The 25,652-nt window shown below is 38.0% G+C and overlaps 1 protein-coding gene across 2 annotated transcripts; it reads right to left on the reverse strand.

Annotated features, from left to right (window-relative positions):
* Positions 1 to 1,673: 1,673 nt before the first annotated feature.
* Positions 1,674 to 25,621, reverse strand: LOC146481806 (uncharacterized). Of its 2 annotated transcripts, none has more exons than XM_085107860.1 (26): positions 24,983 to 25,621; positions 22,534 to 22,643; positions 22,203 to 22,323; positions 19,700 to 19,838; positions 18,338 to 18,539; positions 18,123 to 18,243; positions 17,086 to 17,189; positions 16,569 to 16,674; positions 16,178 to 16,284; positions 15,118 to 15,255; positions 13,181 to 13,312; positions 12,950 to 13,035; positions 12,025 to 12,056; positions 11,607 to 11,660; positions 10,709 to 10,803; positions 9,478 to 9,553; positions 8,503 to 8,549; positions 5,643 to 5,728; positions 5,443 to 5,519; positions 4,884 to 5,027; positions 4,321 to 4,362; positions 3,814 to 3,906; positions 3,606 to 3,689; positions 3,422 to 3,530; positions 2,903 to 3,001; positions 1,674 to 2,806 (listed from the first exon to the last, which is right to left on the reverse strand). In XM_085107860.1, exons 2-26 carry the CDS (start codon positions 22,600 to 22,602, stop codon positions 2,635 to 2,637), a joined length of 2,535 nt encoding a protein of 844 aa, XP_084963986.1. In that variant the 5' UTR covers positions 22,603 to 22,643; positions 24,983 to 25,621; the 3' UTR covers positions 1,674 to 2,634. The 2 variants fall into 2 exon arrangements, with proteins under 2 accessions (XP_084963986.1, XP_084963984.1); XM_085107858.1 differs by lacking the exon at positions 24,983 to 25,621 and adding an exon at positions 22,766 to 24,963.
* Positions 25,622 to 25,652: the final 31 nt, after the last annotated feature.

Consider the following 25,652-nt stretch of genomic DNA (forward strand, 5'->3'; position numbering starts at 1 on the left):
ACTGAATACATTAGACGGTTAACTGGCTGGAGCGTTTCTAAATATCTAGTTTGCTGAGATTTTTCATTAAAACGCTGGTTCAAGCTGGGTAAAAAATGTCTCGTTTGTTCTTCCTGCCTGTCAGGCTCGTAAAAAATCGTATTTGACTTTTCGCTCTAGCACCGTCTTTAACTAATGAAATTTGAAGGCAAGTAGCGCGCCAGGAAATAACAGCGGCTCCACTGTCCCATGTGAGACTATTTTACACAACACTTGTAATACTCGCGAAATATTTTACGCTCAACATGACCAGCGCTTTTTTTCCACTCGAAAAGGCCGTAAAATACACATTCTCGGGCCTCTCCAGTCATTTTTGTCCAATAAAAATTCTCCTCTTTCGGAAATTTGGAATATCCTCCCAATTTTACGTTGACATTCACGGAAAAGATTTCGAATTTCCCGAGTTTTAATATTCTGCTGTGCCGTAATAATTCCATGTTTCCCTGGCATTTTTCCGAAAATCGGGATTCTGATGTCACGAAAGCCACAGGACCTGATAAAATCCCAGCGAAACTTCTTAGGAAAATAGCCTCTGTAATTGCACCATCTCTTTGTAAGCTGTTTAACAAGTCACTAAGCATTGGTTCTTTACCGCACTGAACTGGAAGGAAGCTAACTTGGTTCCTGTTTTTTACAGGGTGTGGTTGAGTGCACAGAGAATTACAGGCCTATCTCCTTACCGTCACTAGTAACCTTGTGAACACTTTTTAGCTTTATGTGAAAGGAGTACTAGTTCAGTAAAAGTTGACCCAGAACTCCCAAGGTCGTCAGTTTCAAGTTTATTCAAAAATTCAAAACTTAAGCAAAAAAGAGAGTGGCCCGCAGATAGCGAGAGCTAATCTAGGCGGGCCAGGCTGTTTAAGAATAAAATTAATATTATTACAGTTATTACAATCAAAGACAGAACAAATAGAATTTAGGGGGGGGGGGGTAGAGAAATCACGAGTAACACACACGGCACAAAAAGAAAAAAAGTCGAAAACTAACGAAAAACAAAACTTAACGTGTTGCAACTAATTAATTGGCGAGATCTGACGACAAGATTAGTTGCGCTAATTTTGCGGCCGACCAGAACATGAATGTTTTTATTTTTTTTTTATGTTTCGGGCCTTTGTTTAGGATGTTCTTACGTTAAGTGGTATAGAATTTCCGAAAACCGATCTGAATGTGACCAGGAAACCTAAAAACGACCATTGAGAGCCGTATCATATCAAATTCCTTTGTCATACGTGTATGTTGGTACTACGTGTGCTTTATCTGTCTCAACTTGGTACCTTCTTAGCGTGTTCTTAAAATCTGGGTCAATTTCAGCTTCAACGCTCTTATAAAAGAGGTTCTTATATTGCCTCGTTGACTGAAAGAACAGGAGCGGATGACATCATCACCAACTTGGCAAACGAGAGAGAGCCTGGTAACTATATCGAACGCACTCCCTAATCTTTGATTATTAACAGTTCCTAGGCCTCTCTCCGTCTTTCATCTCGGTTTTTTTTTTTCGTCACGGATCACGTAATCCGTTCGCCTCGTTTACATCACCAAAACGAACTAATCGTGAGGACCTGGGAGAAAGCCGTACAGGGACTAGACAAGTTCTTATGTAAAAAGAGTTTACATCACATAAAAAACAAACAAGCTTTTGATTGACATATTTTCATTTATTTAAAAATTTAACTTGTAGTGGATTTTTTTCTCTTTTACCTATAAATTTATCTTTACAAATAAATAGCTAAGTTTTGTTCAACTTCTTATAGTCAGTCTGTTGTAAGTACTCTAGATTTTTACGAGTTAATAAGTTATTTACATCTATGTTTCATGCGTTTATATTATATGATTCGTCTCAGGAAGGTAATGAATCAAATGAACGACTGTACCTGTGATAAAACTAAACATTATCAGCTTCTTATTTATCCGTATGAAACAACCGTGTGTCAGGAGTACGTTAAATGACCAAAAATTAGAATCTCAGTAACTACTGCGCAATTTACTCACGGGAAACATATCAGGAATCATCCGAACATGGTCCTGATGTCTTTGTACGAAATCTTAAAGTTTGACCATTTTCCTTTCCTGTGGTGCTGTTTATTATGCTGTACAAGGTGATTCTAACTTTTGAGTCTGTGGATGAAATCCTAAAGTGTGACCATTAAAATGAAAGCTACTGAGCAGTACTTTCCTGTGGTGCTGTTTATTATGCTGTGCGAGGTGGTGCTTACTTTAGAGTCTGTGGTAACCATGAAAATGAAAGCTACTTAATCATTCCAGTGAATCTGTTGTGCAAAATGTATGAAACAGACTTTGTAGCCTGGCATTGGTAAAGGATTAGGAAACAGGTGTATGTAGTGTAATAAATAATAAATAGAAGAGAAATTATTTTAATATACTAAATGATCTTTTCTATATTTTCACTTAGCCATGCAAAGTTTATAAATTAGATGTAATACATTATAAAAAGGTAAGAGTACGACAAAAACGTAGATTACAATTGTTACAATATATATCGCGTATGTATGTCCTTTCAATAACTTAAACTATTTTTTTAAAAGATCATTTATCGTAGTTTTCATGTTTCTTCACTATACTTCGAATTCTTTTCCGTCACGAAAGGCAAAGAGACTGGTTCCTACTATGCTCCTGCGCATGTGTCTCCGTTTGAACACCGCTGGCCAATCTTACTGTTTGCGCTCGAGTGGACGCCACTGACCAGCACTTTTCGCTGATTAGTTTACACCGGATGCCGCTTGAACCTGCACCGCAGTCGCAGAAAAATCTGCAAATCAAAGAAAGGAAACATTTATTAATCTCATTATCATCTGTGAAATTCTGATGTAACGTAAACAGACTTCGCGTTGCTGTCACGCCTTACCTGTCACGCCTCACGAACTCGACTTCATGTCCGTCATGACAACCTTTCACGCAACTGACGCAGATAGCGAAACCATCCGATGTACCACACGTTGTGCACCTAAATGAGAAGAAAACAGATACATTAACATTTAAGCCTTTGCGACAACAACATGGCTATTCAAGAAAAATCACGGAAGTAAAGAAATCATCAGCTAGGGAACGTTGGTTTAGCAAAACCATTAACGACCGCCTCTTTATAATGACTAACTTTGTTTTAGGATACATGATTTTAATAAACTGCGCATATGCCATACATTGGCATTCAAATCCTAGCAGTATGCAGGATGTTTGTCCCATTAAACCTAGTTTAATGGCCTTAGCTCCCACGAGTCTCCTGTAGCTCAATGGTAGAGCATCTGAACTAGTAATCAGAAGGTCTTAGGTTTGACTCCTGTTGGCCTAGCTCCCATGAGTCTCTTGTAGCTCAGTGGTAGAGCATCCGAACTAGTAAACCGACGTACAAGATCCTTCAACGTACCTGTAGAAGTCGTGCATTGGGTAGCACGTATTGCCGGAGACCTGGAACAGACAGCGACAAGATTCGATAGCTTTCTCCACCTCGCGCCTGTTGCCGTGCACCTTGTTATCTGAGGGTGGGGAGAGTGAAAATTTTTAAGAATGATAAAAACTAAAAGGGTGGGGTGGGTGATCGCTACACTTACCACTAAGCTGGGGCTTCACTCCGGTAGCCAGACAAATCCCGTCAAACCGGTTATTGAAGATTTCGTTTCCTTCCAGAACACCGCCTGGAAGAAGTCAGTTAAAAAGATAGTTAAAATCATGAACAATAAAACTGTCAAAAAAGTTACGAAAAAACAATTAACGAGGGGGGAGGGGTGAAGCTGAAGAATGAAGGGAGGGGAGGCTTACCCGCGCTGTTTGTGATCTCAATTCCAGCGGCACCGCCATCAAATATGCGGTTACTTTTCAAGACTGGAAAACTAGCCGTACTGATGAGCACTCCTGTTAACAGACAAGCAAACACAAGCATAAGTGAATGGCAATTTCATTGTCCGATTTATAGTTCATCGCTTCGGTGCTAACATTGATAGCGATTTTGAAAACGAAGTGTATGGCGTACAAAGAGTGGTGCCCGCTGAAAAAAAAAAAAAACTTTTGTATTTTCTTTAAGAAACTGTACATATTTTTGTAAAATTCGTCACGTCGAATTTATAATACTAATGGACTCAATTTTAAATTTAATTCTATGTTTACTGAAAATGTCAGGCCAACCGCGAATTAGGCTATTCGTTGTATTTCTCTCTATGTATCATGTAACAGCGCGCAGACTATAGGCAAACATACATGAAGACAGATCTCCAAAACAATGTCTCATGCGTATAGCGGAAAGCTCATTTTAAAGTTACGTGTGTTTACCTGTCAGAGCATTTCGAAAGATATCGTTATTCTCCAAAACACCTGAAAAAAAAATATAAGAGATGATTGGTTAGTAAGAACATTGGCTTACACGTATTTTCGCAAGCTTCGCAAAGGTTCCATACTTCCAAGCGCTTTGGCATTACTTGCAAGTTTTAAGGTGATGTTAATTACACGGAACGATTCTAAAAGCAACAGTTGTTATCATATAACAGCGCGCGGACAACTTTTAGCGAAGCAATTTGTCACGGCAACACAATGCAAGTTTTTTATCTGTCTTTAAAAACTTCCAACGCGTTGACGCAACAAACGCTGCGTTAAAAATTGTATGCGCACTGTGTTGCACTGAAAATTGTCCCGCGTAAGATCTCCGTAAGATCACCTTTGCCGCGCTATTAAAGCGCACAAGTTGCATGTTTTCCCACGCTTGGCACCAGTTGCATGTTTTCCCGCGCTTGGCACCGGTTGCATGTTTTCCGCGCTTATTTGTCAGAGAACCGCTTGAAATGGCGGGATTTCAGCGTTCGTCCAGTTTTAAGAACACCAAGTTTTACTGTACACACCCTTTCCGCAGTTGAACACGCACACTCCTCCTTCACGGCCGTGATGGATCTTGTTTCTCCGGAGGACTGGGTTACTCTCGGTCTTGATCCAGACCCCTGCCATCGCGTTGTCAAAAATCTCGTTTTCTTCCAGCAATCCAAGACCTAGAGTGAACAACAACAACAACAACAAAAGTCGTAATTGAACTCAATTAGGATTAACCGGGTTAAGAAATTAAGAATTGTTATCGGCGGGATAAATTCGTGAATAAAAAATATATTGTTTGATACCCGTAAAGTGCACTTTGCTGAAGATCATACGGTGTTTCCCAAAGATACCGAAGGTGACCGAGGGCTCCCGAAGCATACTTACAACCGTAAGAAGTCTTCCGAAGATTAGCCAACAGAACCCGAAGTCTTACGTAGATTTCAGAGAAAGAACGAAGATCGTGACATGTAATAGAATATAATCTATATGTATGAAATCAATTGTATTGTAACAAAAAGAAAAATGGTCAAATTAAATCACAAATAATTTAGAGAATGAAAGAGAGAGTGCAGAAAAGATTGAAAAATCTACCTCCGTTATAGACCAGAACACCGCCATTTTGCCCTCCCCAGATTTTGTTTCTCCTAATGCAAGGGTTACTACCGGACCTGAAACAGAGAAAAGACGATCAGCATATATTTTCTCCTTACAATATCGAGGCACAATAAAGCAGAAAGGTAGTAAGAACTCAGAACCTTATCAGCCATCAAGGCAGGACCTTGGTACTTTACCTTATCTGTATCCCAGAGTACTTGTGATTGAAGATCTCGTTATCCTCGAGAACTCCGCATCCTCCATCGTAGAAATAAACCCCGACCTAGGAAGGAAGCAAAATGTTTGAAATGAAAACTTCATAATATGGTAAGTTTCGAATTACGCTTACGGCAAACGGCATGTGACCATGTTTATCCTTCATTTGCCGCTCGCTGTTTTCAGTTTCTCAGTAAAATTGAGCAGCTTTGCGTTAGCATCAAAGGCAACAATTGTTTTGCACTATTCTCATTTACGTACTAATTTTTTCAAGAAAACAAACGCAAATCTCACGTTTGCCGTAAAGGCGATTCTAATTCTCTCCAAGAACTTATAGAAACAATGGCCGGCCATAGACTGTGCCTTTGTAAGCTAATATTCGTCTCCCAAAGCTAAATTGCGAACTGTCCATCCAATTTACGGAACATCATTGCCTGTAAATACTATCAGAGACTTAATTTTACATACGAGGATCCGAATATGATTTTACTTTGCGCCATGTTGCACATTATTCAATCAGCTGTGGTGCTGGGTCGGTGAGGACTGAGTAGCAACGAACGTTTGGTTTATCAACAGAGTTGATAACTAAAGGCAACTTGGCCAATTTAACTTTAGTTTTCAATTCTGCTGATAGCACTCGAATCTCTTTTCGGTGGCCAATTAACCTTTAGTTATCAATTCTGTTGATAAACCAATCATTGGTTGTTATGAATGTTTGCTTTCCTCAAACTCTACAAACCACAAGATGTGATTTTCGCAATTGTCGCTTTCGTTAGCCTCCTCAAGCCTTCACTCTCTTTTAGATGAGATTAAAACTAAAACAAATTTGTACTTTTGATGAAAATCCCGTTAGTTCTATTTTCAATAAACATTTGTGGAATTAAGGTATGGGAATCATTGTGTTGGTTACAATTATGACTGAATGGAGTGATAATCACATTAAACATAAACAACTTATTTCAAGTTCTCTAAAAGTAAGTTGCAAGTTTTAAGTTACAGAAGAAGGTTATAAAGATTGTTAAAATGTATGGTCTTTTGCAATAACAACTGGCAAAGAAAACTGTCTTTTCTTCACTATCAACCAGTAACATTTTGAATATTTAAAACATAATTTTATCACCTAGGAAATTCTTGTCGGTTTCAGAGGCTAAAAACTTAAAGTTAACATCAAAGTTGTAGGAGTGTGTATCAAAAGTTATCGTAAACGGTCTCTTTATAGCCCAAAATGTATTTTTAAGTTCTAAGCATTTGACGTTTAGGATTTTTAGGAAAAAAATATTCATCAAATATTTTACACCAACGTAGATTTAACTCGGCAAATTAATCATTGTTACAGATTTAAGCAGACTTTTTAATAGTGCATACTTATTAATAGTTTACATTGGACATTTAAGGTTAATTTTTAATTGTTATTATAAACTTGTCAAACCGGTTTAGATTCGATTTATGATAGTGCTTTAACCTCGAGTGCAGTAGTTCGTCCCCAGTCTTACTCAGTGCGTCTCTTTTCTGAAAGACAAAACGGTCGTGAATTTTCCCAAAACAATTGGTTAGCTGTAGTGTTCATTACGTCAGTCTTGCATTGTTGACGTTTGTGCGTGAAACAGTGATTAGGTTGTAATGTGATAAAACTACAAGGTATAAATACTTAATTAATTCACTAGGAGTTAAGTATAGTCGAACTTTTAAACAGTTAACTGTGTGCAAAGCAAAGTCATCCCGAGTCCCCACCTTCATTAACAAATCCGCATGACAACGGACAGCGAGGGTTGATGGAAAGGGAGAAGGAGGAGAGATTGTCCGCCGCGTTGTATTCCTTTCCATCAGCCTCCGCGTTTGATGATTTTAAGAAGAGCGACGACTGGAAACGAGTTAGGTGCAAAGAGCCTTTTAAAGCTAAGTGTACAGATAAATCAAATTATAAACAGATCAGTTTTAAGTTTAGTTCTTCTTCACTAACAAACCAAACGAGAAATACTGTTTTAACTTTACGTGTATCAATTGTAACTACGATTTTCTCTTTTCTTTTGCAAACTGGTGTTCACGACAACTTAAAAGTTATTAGTATTAAACATTTAAGTTTATTCAATTATTTTAATTTCATTTAATTTCCTCGCTAACAACGAATATGACTAATTTCTGTTGTGGACGAGATGTTTAACGAATCATAAAGTCAGCATTGAGTGCCGGACAGAAAAAAACGTTATGAAAACGCTTGAATGGAAGAAACGTTTTCTGACGTCTTTAGCGAAAACGGGCAAGAAATTTACGGTGAACGAGATCTTAAGAAAGCCACAACAGCGACGGGAACAGGGGCAAAGATTAATTAAGCAGTTTAGCAGTTTCACAAGTGTGTTGTATAAATATCTTAGTTTATTTGTAAGCCGTCTTCTATTAAACAACAACATAAGATCACCTAATTCTGAGGTTTGTGACGAATTTGAACCAAACCTATGAATATTTCTTCCTAATCACATTCGTTGTCTTAACACTCAAACTGAATAATTGTAATATCACCTTTTCTTCATAGTGAAACCGTCCCATGTCATGGTTCATTTAATACCCTTAAACCCCTAATATCAAAGAACAAATTCTCCTATCTTGACCCCATACTTTCTAATAAGTGTGCTGGGGAGAATTTATTAAAATATCAAGAAAATTCACCTTGGGTGATCATATCCTTAATTCTCATGACCTCAAGGGTTGAATAACCAATGACATAACAAGGAGAAATTTGATGCTGATCACTGTATGGGCTTACATGTAAACGGTAAATAGCGAGCCAGCCTTAGTATTTATGCTTTAGAAAAAGCGATTTTTAGAAGAGTCCATAAATTCTACCTGTTTGCCACTGTGTATTCTGTTGTGTCTCAGTGTCGGAGTACTTCCTGCACAAGGAACAAAAGAAACAAAAAACTCAGAACGTCTGAGCTCTACCAGAATGGTGTCAAGATACAAACAACCCCTGGCTAAACTACGAAACATTGCCGCTAAAACGTTGTTTGAAAACGCGAAAATGACAGCCCGTTTAGCCAAAAACAAAACATTTAATTGAAAAGCGTGCAGCACTGTCGGGAACAACGGGTGCTTTCTATTCATTCAACCAAACATTTTGGATTAAACTTCCAAAAAAGTACATCGACGAATGAACCTTCTTTTTATGTCAATTCATGCCCAATCGTAGAAAGAACCCGTTCCACTCTCAGAAGTTTCCCACCCCGAACGAGAAAACACTATTCGATTTATGGCTAAGTATTACGGCTAGAATGGAAACGGACATATTTTCCGTTTTCCGAATTTCTGGAAAATGTTTCTCTTCAATTTGATTTCCTTCCAGGCATTTCTGAAAATTTTGATAAACTCCGATTGTTTTCCCTGAACAAGCAATTTACAGAAAGCCAAGGGGCTATTTACATGGAGGAAGGAAGATCCTAGAATGCAGATCATCCTAGCGTCATGTTTTCTGTATTCAGTTTACATGTAAAAAAATGTACTTGGCCGTAGCGCTAGGATCTTTCTAGCGATAGGATTTTCCTAGCTGAGAGATAGGAAGATCCTAGCACCATGTAAACTACCTTCGCTCGGAAGATCCTACTACTAGGGACAAAAAACAAACAAACATGGCGGGGGCCGGGCGTTCAGCTGCTAAAGGCCGAGAATTTTTCTTCTTTTCCTTCTCCACTTGGTAACCACCCCGACCGAAATCTCTGAATGTAAACCAAACGAAAAGTTGTTTTGCTTTCTAGGATCTTCCTAGTGCTAGGATCTTCCTCCCTCCATATAAACAGAGCTCATGGTGTAATCAACCCAACGTACCTGTGGTAATCCATACCCCAGCGAGAGCGTTGTTGTTGATTTCGTTGTCCTCTATGAGTCCCATACCTTCTTCATGCTGAAAATAAAAAGAGCGACTGTCAAGCATGTTTGAGCTAAACATTAAGGTAAGACTGGTTCATTTTGGTATATGCGAAAAAATGTTTTAATTCTCGCATTTTCACCAAGGCCTTTATTTGTGTTTTTGCGATTTTAAGCGCGACGCTGCAATTTTTAATGCGAATTCACTCCTGTGGGGCGCCGGACTTGAAATCTGCGTTCTAATATAAAGACATTTTTGTGCAGTTTATGGCTGTGCGGCAAATTATCTTTGAAAATTGCGTGGTTACCCTTAATTTTCTTTTTGGAATCCAATAGCCCGTGTAAAGATCTGCTTTTCCTACATTATCACAAACCGCGCAAAAATACCTTACTATTAGAAGGGGCCGTCCTAAAAGAATTAATTCGCGTTGTCTAAGCTACTTTGCGATTATTTCAACTCGTTCAATTCGCAAAAGGTGGCTTAACTGTCAAATACGTCTATACAATACTTGAGTTAGGACCAGTTTATGGATGTTTTTGTATGCCACGATTAGTATTAAGGCTCACGTTTACAACCACTGATACCTTTCCGTCTCTTTCTACGGTACCGAAAACTGGAAAACATTGTTGCAGCCATTTATGAATTCAACCTTTTTGGTAAGTTGTTTCATTTGCGTAAACTCAAGCAGCATTCATTTACTGCGGGGGCAAAAACTTGCTTCTGAGAAGCAAAAAAGTGTTTATGAGCCTGTTTGCTTGTTTCTTTTCTTGCCAGAAACATTTAGAAATACTGTTTACTCCTACAGCAATTAAGTACTGACAAAGCGGTACATTTTTGAGCAACAACGTTTCGTCATTCCCAGGAACCTTTGTCCGAGTTAATTATTCAACGCGTTGTAACACTGCCCAAATATGGTCATGGTGCACTGAAATTCGTCGTCCGTAGTCAACAGATATCCTGCGATATACGTAATTTTATGTGTCGGGGAGAAAACTTAATTGCAACAAAAAGATCGTCTCCAGCTTTTCTGCAATAAAACTGTGTTTTGTTATCAATGTGTTGAATAATGAAACAATTATCCTGCTCAATTTTGTGGAATATCCCCAACTTGGCCTACGGCCTCGACGGCTAAGTGTTAGGCGATATTCCGCGCGATTTTGTAAATAAAATAAGATAAATATAATCATTTACCACATATATTCCGCCGTGCAGCCCGCTGTGTATTCTGTTACAACGAACAATTGGATTACTTTTGGTCCTAATCTGAATTCCAGCCAGTGCATTGTCTGAAATAGAACGGACACGATTAATACACATGGTAAATATAGAGCCTGACGTTTCATAATCTGTTCAAGCGTGTTCACACGACAAATGTAAGAGCGAAATTCGTGTTGGCAAATGCAAGTTGTTTAGTGTGAATGCACATTAACAGCTGGACGATATGTCAAACTGATAGCGGCAAATAAAACTAAAATATAATCTTCAACTTTTCAACAAGTGGTTGAGGTTGTCAAACTCGCTTTTGACGTGAGAACGATTTGGTTAACCTGCTGTTTTTGGAGTTTCAATAGAAGAAAGACCCTCGCAGTTATTTACGAAACTTAAGCAGTTACGAAAAGAAAGCCAGAAAAATATTCACGCTTGCCTGCCAGGGGAGCAGGGATGGCGCAGTGGTGAGAGCACTCGTCTCCCACCAATGTGGCACGGGTACTCGGCGTCATATGTGGGTTGAGTTTGTTGTTGGTTCTCGTCCCTGCTCCGAGGGTTTTTCTCCGGGTTCTCCGGTTTTCCTCCCTCCACAAAAACCAACATTTCTAAATTCCAATTCGATCTGGAAGGCACGGACACGTTTGAACGAGCTTCCAGAGCTCTTTGGTGCACCGTGGGTAAATAAATTATTTATTATTTATTTATTATTAACGGGATTGGAAGTCATGACCTCTGCGATGTCGGTGCAGTGCTCTACCAACTGAGCTATCAAGCCAACTGGGAGCTGGTCGTATTGTGGGTTCGCAATATTCCTGTGGAGGAGTTGGCCAAATTAAACCCGAAGCATGCATAATTTAGAGAGAAAGCAATTTTAACTAACCATGAATATTGTTGCCTTCGATTAATCCTCTTCCTTCGCCAAAAACATAAACTCCTACAAAGGAAATTAAAAACAATCGTCGATAATGATAATGATTATGGAATAGGCTCGGGGCAAATCAACATCAAAAGTGTGGCCGGAATAAGTTACACTTCAGGTTCGAGGTAAAGCGATGGGAAGCGAGTTCAATTCTGCAGTAGACCTGCACTCTTCAAAAGCGTTATTTTCACTGGACCCTGATAACCTGCAGCTGCATTGTTTTTTAGGGTTGGGAGCATTGTTCTGTTGCTCGTTCTTTTGTCCTCTCTACCAACCATGTAAGACGTTGCAAACGGTGCAGGTCGACCCAATTTTCGGGCGTGAAAATAAGGTTGTGAACTCGTAAAAACGAAGCTTACTAGCAGAGAGTTTCGCTAACCTCCTTGATGTCCGTCGTAAATCTCATTGTTTCTGAAAGATAAACAAAAAGGACAGATTAAAAACTTAAACGACAATACAAAGAAATTACACTACGGTCTACTTTCGCCTCACAGCCAGCCACCTGCTAAGGACAAAAGTTGAAGTATGAGTCTTGAAAGCCAAAGTTTCAGGCGATATCATGAAAATAATCTTTACTGCAAGGAGTGAGCCGCGTTCTGAATAAGAAATAAACGTAGTATTGGAGCCAAGCGTCGCTTTTTAGGACATACTGCTCCAAACAAAATTCATTCGAAAATTCTTTTACCAAAGGTTCCAATTCTTATGCCTAACGGGACCCTGTCACTGGTTAAGTCTATATGCACCAAATCAAACCATTGTTTTTCGATTTCAGTCATATGCTCCAAATGTCGTTCTAAGCTGCTTTAAGGACGGTGCCTACTTTTGTTACTGCGCATACGTTCTGCGCATCTCGAGATACTCAGGATCCCTATGGGTGATGCCTACTAATACAGGGATATTTTTGCACGGTTTAAAACTATGTCGAGAAAGCAGAACTTAGCAAGTGCTCTTGGTATCCAAAATGAAAATTAGGGGTAACCGTGCATCTTTCAGAGAAAATAAAGATTCAATTTGAAAAAAAAAAAAAGACATGTTTCTTAGAATAATTGTTGCTTCATTATCTCTAAAAAGTGCGTGGCTACCCCCAATTTTCTTTTTGGATTTCAATAGCCCTTACTAAGATCTGCATTCCCCGCATAGTCATAAACCACACAAAAATACTTCCTTATAAGTAGGCACCGTCCTTAAGTCAAAGGGAAAAACTCAAAGAGTTGCTATAATCCTACTGATAAGAAAGAAAAAATTCAAAGAACGCATATTGAAAGAATTATTCCAACCATTATTTGACTTTATTAATTTCTTACTTAACGGTCGGGTTGCTCTGTGATGTTATCCACACGCCGGCATAGGTGTTAGCATAGATCTTATTTTCAAGGAATTCTCCACGAGCCTGTGAATTAAAGATAAACAATACAAGACGCTATGAACAAAAGATGGCTCTTACAAAGTGTTATTAACGTTTTTTTTTTTTTTCAACCAGCAGTTTCTTCTGAGCAATGATGAAATTCAGTAGAAATTTAAGGTGGCACACTTACGTCGTCATGGCAATAGATGCCGCCGGTCATACCATGGTGAACTTTGCAACCAACCACTGTGGGATTTGCTCCAGAACGAATCTCAAAACCAGCGATACGATTATTGTAGACATCGTTCCCTTCATAGTAACCCTTAAAGACAAAAGGCACACCCATTCTGTGAGCTGACAAGAAGCTATTGTAGCAGTAACTTTGTTGAAAACGATCATGGAGCAGTTCTCGCAGTGTTTCACACGATGCCCTCTCACACTGAATAGTGCAATCTTCAAATAACAGAAGCAATTCCCCTATCCCTGAAAACATTACACCTGTTACTGTCAAGACCCTCGGAGCCAATAAAGCCAGGAGCTCTTCAAGAGCTACTACACCAGTGGAAAATGAGGGCTCTTAATTTACTCGGTTATTAATGACATGGTTCTTGTTTGCTGAGGGCCTTTATTTTTCAAAAAATGAATGAAAACGTTTGCGCATCGAGTTGCTATTGAAAGTCGTCGTCGTGTTAGAGGTGTTTCGAAGTCAACGCATGGACGTCAAAGCGAGCACCGACATACTGGCGATCACAGACGAACAAAATTAGGAGAAAAGGACAATGTAAGTGTTCTTCGTCGTAGCTGGCTAACTGTTCCCAAGATTAGTGAAAACGATTTTTAGCGAAGCTTATGGCCAACCCCAATGTAATAGCTTTGCTTTCCAACATAAGCTGTGCAATGATCTGGCGCCGTGCTATCTCATCGGATCTCCTCTGTCTTAGTCACGTGATAGAAAGAGAGTTTTAGGATCACGCTTCAAAACGACAAATGGCAAAAATGACCGCGAGACCACGATTAACCTACGTTTGCTGCACGCCGTTTTCCGTTTGTGAGTGACATTGAGTAGTTTCGTGTTCGCATCAAAGGCCAGAATTATTTTGCACTATTGTCATCTATTTAATGATTCTCTACTAATTCTAAAACAGCCGCTAGTTAACATACGCGATTTAAGGTGGCTTACTACAGTTTTTCCGAGACTTAGTAGCGCGCGCTATGATAGCCTGCCACACGTCAGTATTTGTCGCACGTGCAAAAATGACGCAAGTAACCTCAAGAAGTAACAAAAACCACTTCAGCACTTGAAAGGCGTCAAATCTCTTTGGTGTATGTAGCGATAGTTTCAAAACTCCGTTCAAACATGTAATCAAGCCTAGGGCCAAAAAAATATGGCAAAAAAGTTTGATAAACATTCGGTAAAAGAGCTCTAATTTACTGTACCTTTCTCGCACGCGATACATGGCGTTACATGAGCGCGCGCTTAAATAAAGGGCATGCGCAATTCAATTCTCGTCCGAGGTTGTAAAAACCTGTCTTTGATCGAGGATTGCTCGAAAACTTACCGTACAACTTATGATGAAATTTTCACGGTTGATTTGTTCGGGTGAATCACGTTTGGAGCCAAAATTTTTGAAAAATCTGTAAGACAGATTTTGAGCTATTTTTGATTTCACATTCTCTTAGTTTGCACAAAAACTGTCTTACAGATTTTTATTTTACTTTGCATGAATGTTAAATCAGACCCAATTTCTTATTCCTGAAATTTTCAGGTGGGGTCATACGGGTAGAATTTGAGGAAAACGAGACTTAACCTACTAGTGCCCAGTCTCTCATTGGGTACTCGGTCGCTCATTTTGGCTATTTGCTGACGTTTAATTGTTCAAATTTCACATAGAATCGTAAAAGACTTAAGCAAACAGTAAATAGTGAAGGGAAAAACAGCTTGGAACCTTTTTATAAAAGAGTTAAAAGTTGTGCCCTTATACGCCATTGAAACTGTAGTAAGCCACCTTAAAACACTACGTCCTGAGCGCGACTGAAGACGTACTAAAACGGCGCGAGAAAAATTGCACAAAAATCGCATACGTGTTTACGGCCTTCACATTAAGCAATGATAAAACTCTCGCTTACCAGCCCGTAGTCAAAGATAAAGAAGCCCACATCTCGTCCATGATGTACTTTGTTTCTTCTCATCACTGGACTGGCGTGGTTCCGTACCCACACCCCTGCTAGCTTGACGTTTGTTATCTCACAGTCTTCGTATGTTCCCTGTAAAAAACACAGTTTAAGGGCTTGACTTGAATTCCCCTACTTGTGGTCAAGGCTACCTGGGGAGAAGTAAGGGTTCTACATTCTCAAGGTCAGCGACCTCTTTTATTCTCGAGTAATCATTTCTTGCAGAAAAGAGTTAGATATTTGACCCAGTAACAAGTTCAAGTCAGCCTTTGGAAGACAAATGTAAGCATTTCATGACATATAGACTAAAAAGAATGCCAAGAAGGGAAAAAATCATCTTTGGAAGTATGATTGCATCTAAAATTTAAAGTGAGGGTATATTTTTAACGGAGCTTAAAGAGGAAGTATCATGCGAATTTGATGTCATTTCAAAACCCAAAAATGTTTGTCTGTCAACAGAAACAAAAAAATGATTGTCTAGTTTGTCATAAATTATCACCCCAATCCAATAAAACTGTTGATTAGTGCCTCTGGCCAGCAACAGAGTACATATAAACTTGAAAAATGTGTAAGGCTAACGTTTTTCAAGTTCTCGCATATTTGTTTCCAAAATGTGGTAGAACAGATCACAAGTTGTTCCTTTCAAGAATTGAGTTGATTTCTTTCTTCTCGTTGTTCTAGAATTATTTTGTAGCTAAATGAAGGTCTTATTTCACCACTTTTAACAAGAGGTCATAAACCCATGATACTTCCCCTTTAAAACCGATTGAAACTATACCGCATGTAAAGATCACTATAAGTACTAAACACAACAAAAAGCCCTGTATAGTACTTAGGGGATTCAATCTCCAATAGTGACCAGCTGAGCATCAAATTTCTCCTGACAATACAACTACTTGATCAAATGACTGCCAAAGATAAAATGTCTTGATGTACAGAAAAATTCTCCCAACCAACACCACAAGAAATATGAGAACATTGGGGAGAATATGTATATTGATATCAGGGTTCTTACCTGTGCCCCATCTGTAACAAAGACGCCAACATTTTCAGAGTCCGATATAATGCACTGTGACAGAGTAGGTCTTGCTCCCCTGCCGTGCACATAAACTGTTGCACCGGCTACAAGAAAAAGAAAATGTTTAACAGTTGAATGGCTGGCTTACAGAAAATATCCGTACCCATTTGCTGCCCACCTCAGAGGGGATTAGAAATTTAAGGGGGTGGGGGTCCTCAAATTAGAATTTCAAGAGGGGTGGGATGCCTCGAACTACATCTTCAAGACCTTACCAGTAAGGCCTTGTTTCATGGTCTGGCCAAAAAAGTTTTCAAACCTATGAACCCCTACTCCACGGCCTGCCTACCAAATGAGCAAACAGAATGGAAACTATAAAATTAATATTTACCGCTAGCTAGACTGGTGAGCTTGCAACTGTAGATGGTAGGTGAGCATTCATCAACCACTTCAATACATCCTGACCTGATTGGCTGAGAATCAGTGCTGGGGAAATTCTGGTAATAAATAAATACAGTACAACAGTGTATCAGTTATATCAATTTTAAAAAATAAAACAAAATCAAGAGCTAAACAACATAAGTAATGATAAAAGGCTGAAATTCAAACCACCACTGGCAACCACTTGTCAAACCCAACACTTTAATTACCCTTTAACCACTAATATCAAAGAACAAATTCTCCTATCTTGTCCCCATACTTTTCTTATAAAGTACTGGGGAGACGTTATTAAATTCACCTTGAATGATCACATCCTTAATTCTTATGACCTCAGGGGTTGAATAAGCATTGATATTACAAGGGGAAAATTGATGCTGATCACTGTAAGGGCTTAAAGGATTAATACAAATACACTGAAAGTGGGGAAGGAGTGGATGGAGGGGGGGGGGGGGGAGTGGGGTACTAACCTTTAATGTCAGATGTCCTAAGAAGGCAGATGATGACCCAGATGCAAAACTCACAACTGTTGATGAACTACTTTGAATGACAACTCCTTCACTTTCACCATAAGCTGTAAATTAAAAAAAAAAGAAAATTTCAGATCCATGCCACCAAAAATTGAGGCAATTATATCAGATACACTTTAGATACAATGGATTACACCCGGAAGGGGAGAAGGAGAAGAGAGGTTTCAGGTATATTAGCAAGGAGCAGGTACGTTTGAAATAATCATTAGAAACTGGGGACTTTTGGGGGGCTTTCTAATTTTCTAGTCGACTTTCTAAGAGGGAAGAAAGATTTGGAAGCAAAATAATGGTTTATTGCTTTTATGAGGTGAAGAAGAGATTCCTTGGGGTTGCATCTTGGGCAAGTGGATCTTTATTGGTGTCCAGTTTTAGCCAAAAAGGACTTTTTGGTGTCTAACAAGTTGGCCTCATTAGCACCTTACCATCACTTATATCTTTGAGTACACCCTCCCCCTCCCTAGGATAACACATGGACCATTAAGACATGGCTGTTTGAAAGAAAAAAAATATAACTTAGCCGATGGCAGTTTTTTCCAGGTACAGTTAGAAATCAATGTAATAAGGATCAAAACATTAATGCTTTCACTCCTATGATCTGAATGTTAATTCTCCTAACTGTCTGCCATAGATAATTTTTTTAAAGTTAGCTGAAGTTCACATCGAATTTGGTGTTACATCATTGAACAACATCATGCACCTAGTTGATGATTATCTTTATTCTCATCACCTGTCTGGTTGACAATGTATTCATAATGTAAGGAGAATCTACATATTGATCACCACTGAGAGTGAAAGGGTTAATAGCCTTTTCCAGGCATTCAGACAGTAGGGAGTGGTGTAAGGAAAATTGCAATGCTTGAGAATTATAAAGGTGAGGAAAAATATTGCGAGCCGAAAAGAAAATCTTCTCTCCTCTATTATCCGCTTGCATTACAAAAATTAAATAATAATGCAATAAAATTTTGAGCCTTCTTTACCTGCTCCAATCATAGCCACGGGTCTGTTGATTGACAGCTGCTCATCATACACACCCGCATGGACTATAATAACACCATCACATTGTACAGCTTCCAGAGCTTCATTTATTGTTTCATGAAACTGATAACAGAAAGAGTATACAAAAATAATTAATAATTTTCTTTTCAAGCATCACCAAGGCAGAAATCAAGAGCTTAAATAATAATTAACTTACATTTATTTTTCTTCCTATAAATCTTGCCGGATAAAGTTTTTTCTGTTTTGCTATTGTCGGATGAACATGGTGGGCGTGGTACAGCAAGCTGAGACACTTTTTCCAGCACAGTTCATCTTCTGGTTCTTGTTCAATATAAACACCTTCAAATGTCTTCACCAATGGTTTTCTCATGTCAAATATTTGACTATAAAGAGATCGCCTGTAGAATTGAAAGACAACAACCTTTAACCTTTATTATTTTTCCTCGTGATTAATTAGAAAGATTTTGTTTAATTTATTTTGAATAATTTTGAGGTAGCGATTGAGGATGGAGGCCAAGTTAACCATCTGATTTTCTAGTTGGCCTCCATATTATGTAATGACGACAGGTGAGGATCAAAAAATGAAGAGATTTAAAATAAAAAGAGCTAAGGGAATATTTAACAGAAAAAGTTGTAGTTGTATATCATGTAAATTTGAGATAAGAAACACTGTTTCCTAGCAATACTGCTAGGGAGTAACTATTAATCCCCCTTTTTGAGGGCCACGTGGTTCCAATGTCGTTTACCCCAAGAGTTCAAACAAACAAATTTAATTAAACATTAATTTAATCAATATTTGATGTAGCTAAGAAAAACCTCAACATGCTCGTTAATAAACCCAACTCAGCTCTTTTGGACCGAACACCTTTAAAATTAACCTAATTCTTGAATTATAAAATAATATATAATTTAAAAATACTGGATAAAACAAAACACTTATTAAAATAAATACTACTAACTAATTAATTGGCATTTATATAGACCTTATGCAAGAAGGCTGACATTTTAATATTTTGTCTGCATTCAAATTAACCTCACTAGCCTTGTCCAATGTAAAATATTCGTTTAATTTTTGAACTCAATAACAAGGTTTAACTTAGTAGGGCTAATCTGAATGCAAGCAAAAGAATGTTAAATTCAGTGAGCCATTTTTGCATAGGGCCTTATTAATAAATTCAAGAGCCATTGAAGTAGCATATCTTATAGCAGCATCAGATGTGTTACCAAGAGATACCCTGTTTGTTTACAGTCTATATCACTACCCTGATTCACAAACATTGAGGGGGGAAAAGGCACCCCCCCCCCTCCCCCCTTTCAGGTGGAGCCACTGTATGGAGTACCCTACAGAAGTCATTCGCTAGGAATAAATAGGCCATTTCCGAGTTGCTATGAACGTCACTATGAAAGCGAGGCTAAGTGCAAAGTTTTTGTTATGAGAATTAGTTTTTATTCATATGCAAACAAAACTAATTTTCATAACAAAAACTTTGCACTTAAACGGCTTCGCTTTCATAATGAGATTCAAAGCAACTCGGAAATGGCCTATTCTACTCCTTACCATAAACAACCATCTTGACATATGGTGTTGAGTCGGGAGCAGGTTTGCGCCATTCTACACAAATCTATTTCTTGCAGATAGGAACATATTAGAAGCAGCACTTCATCTGGGATGGCGTCGATATAACATTTCAAATTGCCTGTAACACAAAAAAATGATCAGTGGTTTGTCTAGCATCGGTATTTACAGGATACTTATGAAACAAGTGACTATAGTCTTTCACAGGATACCCAGCATGAAGCATACATGTAGTTCATCACAGGATCCCCAGCAAATAGTAATAAGCAGTATTTACTAGTCCCCTTGGATGGGATGCGAGTCCATCACAGGAAATTCAGCTTGAAGTGACTATGAACATTATTACTACTTCCCCCTGGATGAAATGCTTCTCCATCTTAAGTTACCCAGCATGACATGACTACGAGTATTACCAATTGAAAATAATGTTCCCCCCTAGGTGGGATGTGATTACAGTATAACCACCATGAAATGATTTCAGGAGTAATATTATTAACTACTTCTCCTGTCTATTCATGATTCAAATAAAAAATTATGGGGTAATATAATGATTATAATTATGATAAATTCTTAACAAAGAAAATAATGTGGCTTAATTTGGTTTGCATTAACTTCTGAACTCTAAATCTGCTAGCTCCTGTATGCTAGCTATTCCGTTAAACAACAAGAAAATAAAACTAGCCTAGTTGTAGAATGCACATGGTGATCATAAGGATTTTATCTGAATATTAGCAAACTAATCTTAACTCTAAAAATATTCTTGAATCTGATTGGCTATCAGCTGAGCCATGATTTGAGCATTAATAGGACAAACTGTATGCGCCACGCTTAAGTAATTGGACAGCACACACCATTGCGCACGCTGTAATAGGACAGTTGCACTTAAAGGACCCTAGTCAGCCTCCGCCATTTTCGATGCCATCTAAATTATTGATATTGCATGGTGAAGCGAAATCTGTAATCTTTACTGTAAGTTGTGTTCCTGAAAATATGTTTCATTATCTTTAGTAGTTTCACAGTGATTTCATTCATTTCGACATTCTCTGAATAAAATATAATAGCCAAACTCTCTCATATAAACAAAAACAAAGGTGTGGCTGACTAGGGCCCTTTAATGGTGATCCTTTTTCCTAACGTATTTCGTAAATGTTACAGCTGTTTCTACATTCTCTAAAACATCTCAGTCAATAAATATTTCTTTGTTTATTTGAATAAACACATCCATTTGTTCTCGGAAATTGTAATAGTTATGATAAGGTAACAGGACTTTGTATCGTCTAATTCAGTCTGTAAATACTCGTGATGAAACAAATTGGACTCCTGCTGTGCAGTTGTCCAATTTTGTTAATAGGCTGATTTAGCAACAGAACAGGAACATCATTTGAGGATGTGAAGATGCGCGGAATAGTCTGGACGCGATCAGTCTATTTCAACTATACATGTATATGGGTATTCTTGATGCAATTGCGCCATTGTCAACTGACATTTCCATTCTGTTGGTAAATCAGCCTAATGACATATGATTACAGACCAAATTGGACTTCACTCATTCCTATTACCATTATATTAATATTATTGATAGTAGCTGACTACTCCAATCAGCTGTATTTGATAATTCAACAAGATGGGAAAATTCAAGATAACAATCAAGAACATAGCTACATATTTAAAAGTTCAGCTATAATAAACTTAATGAAATACATAACTTCAAATTAAAAAAATGCCAAATAAGAATTAAAATAGGGTGCATTCTCTGTTATTTTATTGACCAAGATTGTACCCTCTGATTTTGCATTTCATATTTGAAATTTTTCATTTGTTTAAATTTCACCTTATTGTATACGTTTATTTGGCCAACATCTATAAAGGGATGCTGAACTGTGTCAACCATGATTAAATATTCAAATGCACGGTACATGCAGAAACAAATTCCACTGAAATATTTTTTACCTTGTAGATAATAACATAGAATTTTACTTCATCAACTCTTTACAGTTTACTAAAACACAAGTATGTTAATGTGTGATAAAAGAAAATGGCATTAATAATTATTTTTCGAGAGAAAACTAAGCAAACAGTAATCTTATTGATCAGAATTTTTAAATTATTTTCAAGCTTAGCTTCCAGACGATAATCATCTACTGAACCATTAACATTAACTTGTATTAAACCCTACTGTACTAATTAAGTCATGTTTTTAGGCAATGAATTTAAATGATGCCTTCCACGTTTTAAAACCAACGGCTTCGGCGATTTGAATGCCAAATTTGCTATTCAATTCCTTTCGTGACAGACAACAATTAGTCGTAAACGTATTTTGAGTTACAAAGGGCACGTTTGGGTTGTAAAGGGCACGTGGGGACACTTTCAACAAAGAGATTGGGAATAAAAGAGTCGAACAAAGAGACTAGCATACAAATCGCACGATTAATTCGATAAACTCATCTGGAAATTTATTTCGAACAAGTAAAACCAAGAATCTTACCTCTCCTTGAAGCTGAATGTTGATTTTTGGAGTTCATACTGTTGCATGATCTCCTGCGACTGGCCATAAAACTTCGTGTGTTATAACATGTTTTATCGCGATCTTGAAGCGATACGGTTGGCTGAAAATAAAAATTGAATCGAGCGTACGATTTAAAAATAAATACTGAAGCATTTAAGTTTAGATAACACGATATCAAATCAAGAATACTATTTTTAAAAGTCTCTCACACCAGTCAACGGAACAAAGCACTGAAATAAACAGATGTGAATCCTGATGGACCAAAATGTACTAGATATAAACGATTGATCGCTCTATCGATCGTACTTACATCCAAACACATGTCAGATTTCCTCCCATTGGAAGCGTTTTCCGCTCCACAATCTTTTTGCTTCATCATAGGATCTTCAGTGTTACATTTCCTCCGCGTTCTGCCTCTCCCTGTAAATGGAACACAAAAGAACAGGAAAGAAGTCGGTGAGTTCTTAAAATATGCCGTTACAACCTAAAGCAAACATGGCGGGTTTGAATTCGAATCCCGGTGAAAACAAAATCGCTCTCACTCAAACTGCTGTTACGGGTATTTGAAGAGCTCGCTTTAGTTTTCCGATAGTATTCGGTGCAAAGCCTTGGGCTTTTCGAGGAAGACATATTGCAAGCTTTTCCCAAGACACCAGAACACAGCTGTTTGCTTTTGTCAGTGAAAACTGGATTGTTTTCATGCGGAGGAAATGACGAACTCCCTCTCATCTCTGTTAGCCAATCAAATTGCAGAGTAGACAAAGGTGTGATTTTCGTCCAATCATCTTACCGCGTCCAAAGTCAATGGAACGAAATTCAAATGCACCGAAATTCCGACTGGTATAAAGATGACCTCTAAATTAAAATGTGTACATTTTCCAAGGAGAAACTAAATCGTGTTACTATACCCTGTGCCGTGAAACCTCGTTTGTATACAGCAGCTCTCCGATGTTAGCACATAAGTACTAAAATATGCCCTCTACACTTTCTCCTCGATTGTTTTCGTTTTTAACTGGCCCCAGCTCGTTTTCAACTATCAATAAAAACTTGTTTGGACGGCAACATGAAGTTACTCGCACCTTGTTGAAAGGAAGGAAGGAGGAAAGAAAGAAAGAAAGAAAGAAAGAAAGAAAGAAAGAAAGAAAGAAAGAAAGAAAGAAAGAAAGAAAGAAAGAAAGAAAGAAAGAAAGAAAGAAAGAAAGAAAGAAAGAAAGAAAAGCTAAAATCCTTTATTTTTTAGAATTTTCACTACAAATCAAGACTACCTATAGTTATTCTGGAAATGTAGATGCAACCCTTGTGCCCGATATTTGCTAAATGCGACTACCCCTTTTAGACATGAAATGAAAAGGACTTTTCTTGAGAAAAGTAGAAAAAAGAGTGGGAAACAGAAACGAACTGAGAAAGTCGAAAGTGAATTTTGAAAGGTAAAAATATTGGACATTTTCACTCTTGGTAACAGACAGAGCAAAGACAAAGACGAACCATACTTATGGACGAACGAGTCGTCAACAGAACGTGACAGAAGAACTCTCCTTCCGTCTATCTTCTAATTTTCAAAAGGGGATAATTTCGCATGATGGGTTTGCGGTTTTTTGGTTTCAGCTTTCACAGCGATTTTCTATTTCCCCCTTTTTAAAATATTGGTTTTCAGCAAAACAAGAAGTTTGCGGCTTTGATTCCCGTTATTTCTTTCATCGGTATCACCCATCAAGGTTTGCCGCGGCGGGAGGGCATTTAACAAGCTGTTTAACCGACAATTGTCTGTCCGTTATGGAGAGTTTTTACCATCTTAGTGGACTTCCTAACAAATAATGACGTTAATGATTTTATGCACTCTTCTTTTCTTTTGTTTTGATGTATAGCCTTATCTAAATCTGTGTTATTGTGTAAAGTTAAGTTTTCCGTTTTTCCAGAATGTTTGTAATTTGCTGTAATTTTTTTTGTCTTGTCCCGCCTCGACTAGCTTTGTGGCTATTTGCGGGACAAGCCCTTTATATAATCTAAATCTGCAAATAAATTGTTGTTGTTGTTGTTGTTTTGTGCTGCTTAGTTAGTTGCATGTAATACGCCAGTTAGCTGCACGTGGCAGTGACCAACTCGAAAGCCTAAGCTAGTTTGGTCACTGCGCACATTTTACCTTTGATGATTTATGCAATTTAATGTTGTCTTTATGTCACTTTTGTGATGTATCGTAATTTCCTTTTGTAGTAAACTATTGAAATAGTACATAAATAAAAAAATCTGAAATCTAAACGACTCTTTTAACACTCCAGATATGTTCTACAGTTGGTCATCTTAACTAAACCCTCAGCTAGGTTCACATACCTTACCCTACCCAACCCAACTCCTCCTATGCCCCACCCTCTATTTATGTGGGATTCTTAGCATACAATCACTGTGTATTTTCTTATTCAGAATTATTCAGAAATATAGTCAATCAAACGACTCAGGCGGGCAGTCGGCGCTTTCCATTTCTCATAACTGGCCGGCAAGTTCAATCATTTCGCAAACGGAATGCAGCAAATTGAAGGGCAGTTTATTTGCCACTTTTTTTTTCGGAGTTTCTTCAAAATGGTGTACATACACTACTCTCATTATCTGCCATGTTGAAGAACATGAAGAACCAAGCCTTCAGATCAGTACACTTCATTTACAGATCGAAAGGATTTACATGGGCCGTTTTTACAAGAGAATCAAATCGCGGTGTTGTCTAGGGGTGTCTCAACTGCTGCGTGTTCTTCTTTTATCCCATTCACCTCTCAAAGTAAAGTGTATCACTTGCTGTCTGTTCGTCTTTTATCCCATTCACCTCTCAAAGTAAAGTGTATCGCTTGCTGTTTATGCCATTCTCCTCTCAAAGTAAAGTGTATCACTTGCTGTCTGTTCGTCTTTTATCTCATTCTCCTTTCGAAGTAAAGTGTTTCACATGTCGTTAGTCTGGTTATAAGGCCAATTTACTAAGATTTTTTCCAGTGTTTCAATTCAATTCAGTTCAATCGTTGTTTACCCACGTAAGGTCCATGAGCTGAAAAACTCGTTCAAAATATGTACGTACATCTAAAGAGTATCTTAAAACTGCAAAAATCTAGTTACTTAGAAAAAAAGTTTCAATCATATTGACCGTCGTTAGACCGGCCTTAAGGTACCAAACTTCACTTATTTACACTAAAAAGACATTAAAAAAATGAACATTGTTATATTCAACATTTCTAATTTTCCTGACAAATCAGTTGTTTAAAGAGATGTTCCTGCCTTAAGTCAGTTTTCAGTAACTTTCACAACCCTAGACAAAAAGATCGAGGCACCTATAAATCAAGGGTCATCCCCTTTACCCCGCTAAAAAGCTTGCAAAACTTTGGGGGCTGCAAGCGAGAAAACGTTTTTTGGCAGTTATTTCAACTTGAGTACGGAACTTAAGAATCGAAG

The sequence above is a fragment of the Pavona decussata genome, unplaced genomic scaffold, assembly GCF_977016875.1.
Source record: "Pavona decussata unplaced genomic scaffold, jaPavDecu1.1 SCAFFOLD_48, whole genome shotgun sequence".
Lineage (NCBI taxonomy): Eukaryota > Metazoa > Cnidaria > Anthozoa > Scleractinia > Agariciidae > Pavona > Pavona decussata.